At 49.9% G+C, this 5,018-nt stretch overlaps 1 protein-coding gene across 1 annotated transcript in view; it reads left to right on the forward strand.

Annotated features, from left to right (window-relative positions):
• The first annotated feature begins 1,289 nt into the window (after window positions 1–1,289).
• The window catches only part of HGFAC (HGF activator), a 23,620-nt gene continuing 19,891 nt past the window's right edge, over window positions 1,290–5,018 (forward strand). The window contains exons 1-3 of the mRNA XM_015407087.1: window positions 1,290–1,320; window positions 1,742–1,864; window positions 2,814–2,945. Coding sequence (XP_015262573.1) covers window positions 1,290–1,320; window positions 1,742–1,864; window positions 2,814–2,945 — 286 coding nt within the window. The remainder of the gene's footprint in view (window positions 1,321–1,741; window positions 1,865–2,813; window positions 2,946–5,018) is intronic.

Genomic DNA, 5,018 nt, shown 5'->3' on the forward strand with positions numbered 1-5,018 from the left:
CCTCCCCATTTATTTACTTCCTTTCCAGCTCTCGCTCTCTCTCCTTCCCCTCCCCCCATCTATTTGCTTTTCTTTTTCTTTTCACCTTTCTCTCTCTCTGTGTCTCCCTTCCTTCTGCTCTCTCTTCCTTCCTCCCCCTCCTTCATCTATTTGCCTTCTTTGTTTCTCTCTCTCTCTTCCTCCCCTCCCCCTCCCCCATCTATTTGCTTTCTTTCTGTTTCTTTTTCTTCTTTCCACCTCTTTCATTCTTTCTTTCCATGCCCCTTAGACAAATAAATATCATTAGCAAACAAATAAACATCATTGGACAAATGCATATCTTTATCAATATCTGGTTTTACCCCTTTTGTTTTTATTTTTGGCAGTCTCATTAATTGTTAATAAAAAGCAAATTTGCATATTTTCCAGTAAAAATGTGTAATACTTGTTCATGTCTTGTGGCTCTCAAATATCTGGCGTATACAGGAGGTTGTGGTGGCTACAAGCATGGATGGCTTCAAGAGGGAATTAGATAAACATACAGAGCAGAGGTCCATCAGTGGCTATTAGCCACAAGGTATAGATAGGAACTCTCACCCACTTACTGTTATTATTCTGCACCTTGTTTGTTTGACCTCCTATAAAATAAACTATTTTCATTGTTCACTCTGCCTGGTCCTCACACCTATTATTCAGCCAAAAGGGAGGTCTAAAGGCCTGGGAGGGTGCTCTGGGCCTTCTCAGAGGAGCCTGGAACCAGAGTGGTGGCAGCGTCAGGTGACACCCCACCTGAGCCGTGACAGGCATATAATATGGCAAATCCTGTATTACTCTGAAAGGGGAAGGGAGATCTGTGACAGCTGACCATGGTCCTGGCAGTGACACTGGTGAGGTCCTAACTGGCTAGGCCAGCTGGGTCTCCAGCTTGGGCTTGGAGATCTCCCAGAATTACAACTGATCTCCAGACAACAAGGATCCATTCCCCTGGAGAAAAATGTCAGTTTTGGAGGGTGGACTCCAGCCTCTCCCGCCTCCCCAGGCTCCGTCCCCCAAATTTCTATGGCTTCACATCCTGGATGAGCTTCGTCCCCTCCCCAAACTCTGCCCTCTACAGAGATCAGTTCCTCTGGAGAAAACAGCCGCTTCAGAGGGCGGACTGGATGGCCTGGTACCCGGCTGAGTTCCTTCCTCTCCCCAAACCTCGGACCTCCCCAGGCTCCACCCCCCCAAAAATCTCTGGGAATTTCCCAAACCAGAGTTGGCCGCACTATAACTGACCCCCCCTTTTCCTGTCACGTGACAGTAATGTCATGGGGCTTCCTGTTGCGCGCTTGCAGCTCAGTAAGTTGCCTTCTACTGCGGGGGTGGTGGTGGGGTGGAGGGTTAATGGTGGGTCACAGATCTGGAAAAGTTGAACTCCCTTGAGTTAATAAACATGAGTACACGCTCTCTCTCATGCACATGCGCAGCGACAGCACTTGAGGTTGCCAACTCCAGGTGGCGAAAATCCTGGGGATTTTCTCCAAGGTGATTACTGGAGAACTGCAGGCCTCACCTGGTGGAGACTGGTGGGAACCCTTCACTTTGGCACACAAGCCCCACTTGCTGCAGGAGTTGTGCACTTCCAACACACACACACACACACACACACGTGAGCAGCGCAGCGTGGGAGGCGCCTTCGGCTGGTCTGCTTTTGGGGGGCTCAGGAATGGCCGTGGCGGAGGGACTCTGACAAGGGCTGCGAAAACAATTTGTCCCACAGGTTGTGTAGATCCTTGTGGAAGTTCTCCTTGCAGAAACGGAGGGACCTGTTCCGCTGCACGCGACCTGTGCTCCCGCCATTGCTCCTGCCCAGAAGAGTTCGCCGGGGAGGCCTGTGAAGCGGGTAAGCGCTGGTCTGACGGAGATCAGCTCGTGTGAGTGCCGGTTGCGGAGCGCCTCGAGGCCTGCATGGCAAAAGGGGGTGATGGATGCTGCTGCCGCTGCCACTGCTAGACCAGGAAAGTGGTGGTGGTGGTGATGGTGGTGGTGGGGGAGGCCTGCCTGCCTGCCTGCCTGCCTGCTGTTGGCCCTGGGAATCCAGCCTTCCTTCTGCTGCAGCGGAGGCAGCCCCTGCCCTTGATGGCAGCAGCAGGCGGGGAGGGGGCGGAGGCTTCCCTTTGCAGGGGCACCTCCCTTTCTTCAGGAGCCGTCTGGCTGAAGAAGAGCCCTGGGGAGGGTGGGTGAGGACTGGCCTGGCGGGGTGGGGGGTGGCGAGGGTTGCACCGGAGCACTGCCTGGCTTCTGGACCTGGCCTGCCAGTTCTGTTCATGGAAGGGAATCCAGTCTTTGCTGCCCCCCCCCCCCCGAAAAAAAGCAGGGCACAATACATCACACGCACACACACACACACACCAATCTCTGCCTGTCAGTAAGGATGGCATTTTATTGGTAAGAGGAGCCATCTCAGGAATGGTCTCTATTCTGCCACATCTTCTGTTGAATCCTGGGTTCTGGATGCATCGCAGTGATCAGCTCTAGTTTGTTTAGGGATTTCAGGAACACAACAAGGACACCCAGCAGGGCTTGAGCCCTGCTTATAAAGCATGCAGACCCCCCCCCCCCACACACCCCACTCCTAGGATAGGCTATTTACATTACACTACTTATCTGTTGGTCTACTCCAGGATCCTGGCAAGCTATTATTCTAGAGTAGCAAGCTCAACTAGTTCCTGGTGTACCTAGAGGGCTGACTCAGGCTCAATACATAACATCTTCCTTTTACAAGAGAGCCAAAATGCTTGATAATGACTGTTGTTTTTTCCACCGTTTTTCTTTCTTTCTACTAATTGTAGCAAAATGTTTTGATGGGAGCCTCTACGAGTACTTTGAGACTGGAAAAAGCTGGGCCAGGATCCATCAGGGGATCGTGCAAGAATGTACTTGTGTCCACAGTCAAGTGGAATGCCGGCCTGCCCCATCTACAGGTATAGCAAGGTTCTCTCTGCCTTGTTTTGTGGCAAAAGAAATCCTTGGTAGTCTAGAAACCAAGCTCTGTTCTGGCCAGCAAGCCCGTCTGTAAATCACTGGCACTTAAAATGTGTGAACTTCTAAATGTCATCTTTGAACTAGCTCTAATACAAGAGTTTTTAAATATTCTCCAAGCTTGTTGGTCAGATTTGCCTCTCTGTATTGCCTTTTCAGCAGAGTTTTAATTAATCCCTCCTTTTCTGGTAATTTCTCCGTGCTGGAATTATATGTAACAGCATGGACAACTGGCAGGTTTCGACTCACATAGATGTTGCGTTTGATACCATAGTGATCTCTGTTTCCAAGCATCTTGTACCAGATCCTGGGCCAGGGTTACCAACCTCCAGGAGGGGCCTGGAGATCTCTCAGAATCACAACTGACCTCCAGCAGAGATCAGTTCCCCTGGAAGATATGGGTTGCGTGCTTTGGAGGGTGGACTCCATGGCAATGTACCACCATGAGATCCCTGTATGTTCGTGATCAACCATGCTTTGGAAATAAATCTTGCTTCTTTTGAACGTGGATCTATTCTCCTGATTTGGGATCTAACAGTTGGTTGGATTTGCCTCTCTGTATTGCCTTTTCAGCAGAGTTTTAATTAATCCCTCCTTTTCTGGTAATTTCTCCGTGCTGGAATTATGCAGCATGGACAACTGGCAGGTTTTGACTCACATAGATGTTGCGTTTGATACCATAGTGATCTATGTTTCCAAGCATCTTGTACCAGATCCTGGGCCAGGGTTACCAACCTCCAGGAGGGGCCTGGAGATCTCTCAGAATCACAACTGACCTCCAGCAGAGATCAGTTCCCCTGGAAGATATGGGTTGCGTGCTTTGGAGGGTGGACTCCATGGCAATGTACCACCATGAGATCCTTCCCTCAAACCCCACTCACCCCAAGTTCCACCCCCAAATCTCCAGGAATTTCCCAGCTCAGAGCGGGCAACCATAGGGCCTCCCTTAAGATTAACTCATTGGCCTCATCTCCTTTTCCTGCTTGTATGATTAATAACTGTTCTCAGACACAATGATTTGTTGCGTCCAGACGTTCATGGGGCAACCTCGCCCCCTATGCTTCAGGCCTCTCCTGTGGGAATCCCCCCCCCCACAGCTCCTTCCCCTATTGGCAAGGGAAGCAGAAATAATCCAATATTATATCATATTTTGCTTTGATTCTATGCCTCCTGTGTGTGTGTGTCTGTGTGTGTGTGAAAGAGAGAGAGAGAGACTATTTGTAGGGCTGAATCCAGACTAACTTGGCATTTTCCACTGATTTCCTCTTCTTGTTGGCGAGCTCCCTCGTGTCATTCCTCAAGGTCCTCTCCTCTGTTCTCCAAGAGCAGCATTTATGGCAATCGGTGGCTTTAGTGGAAGAAAGAAGGAAGGAAAATTCTGTCCCCCTGATGGAAAATGTAGTCTGGATCCAGCCCGGCCATTTGTGTTTCACAACTGTATTTCAAGCAGTATTTATTTATTTATTTATTTATTTATTATTTACATTTCTATCCCGCCCTCCCCGGAGGCTCAGGGCGGCTTACAAGGCATATCGCCAGATAATACAATAGAACAATAGAAAACATTAAATTATTAAAATACATCACAGTAATGAACAAATTTTGGTGTTCCTCTCCTAAAAACAAGATGGCCGTCCCCTAAAACGTCCCATTCTCACCCAAGGTGCCCGCATCATGGTGACCATGTACAGAAATCATGGGGCGTTGGTGGTACAATGGTGATGGCGGCTCCTATTCAAAAGCCTGGCGGAAGAGCTCCGTCTTGCAGGCTCTGCGGAACTGTGCTAGGTCCCGCAGAGCCCTGATCTCCTCTGGGAGCTCATTCCACCAGATAGGAGCCGCCACCGAGAACGCCCTATTCCTGGTCATGATGAGCTTAATGGACCGGGGACCTGGCACGTCCAGTAAGTTCTGATTCCCCGACCGCAGTGCTCTTGGGGGAACATGTGAGGAAAGGTGGTCCCTTAAGTAGGCTGGTCCCTGGCAATTTATCTGACAATTCACCCTCTCTTTCC

Source organism: Gekko japonicus, unplaced genomic scaffold (assembly GCF_001447785.1).
Source record: "Gekko japonicus isolate JY-2015 unplaced genomic scaffold, Gekko_japonicus_V1.1 scaffold2545, whole genome shotgun sequence".
Classification (NCBI taxonomy): domain Eukaryota; kingdom Metazoa; phylum Chordata; class Lepidosauria; order Squamata; family Gekkonidae; genus Gekko; species Gekko japonicus.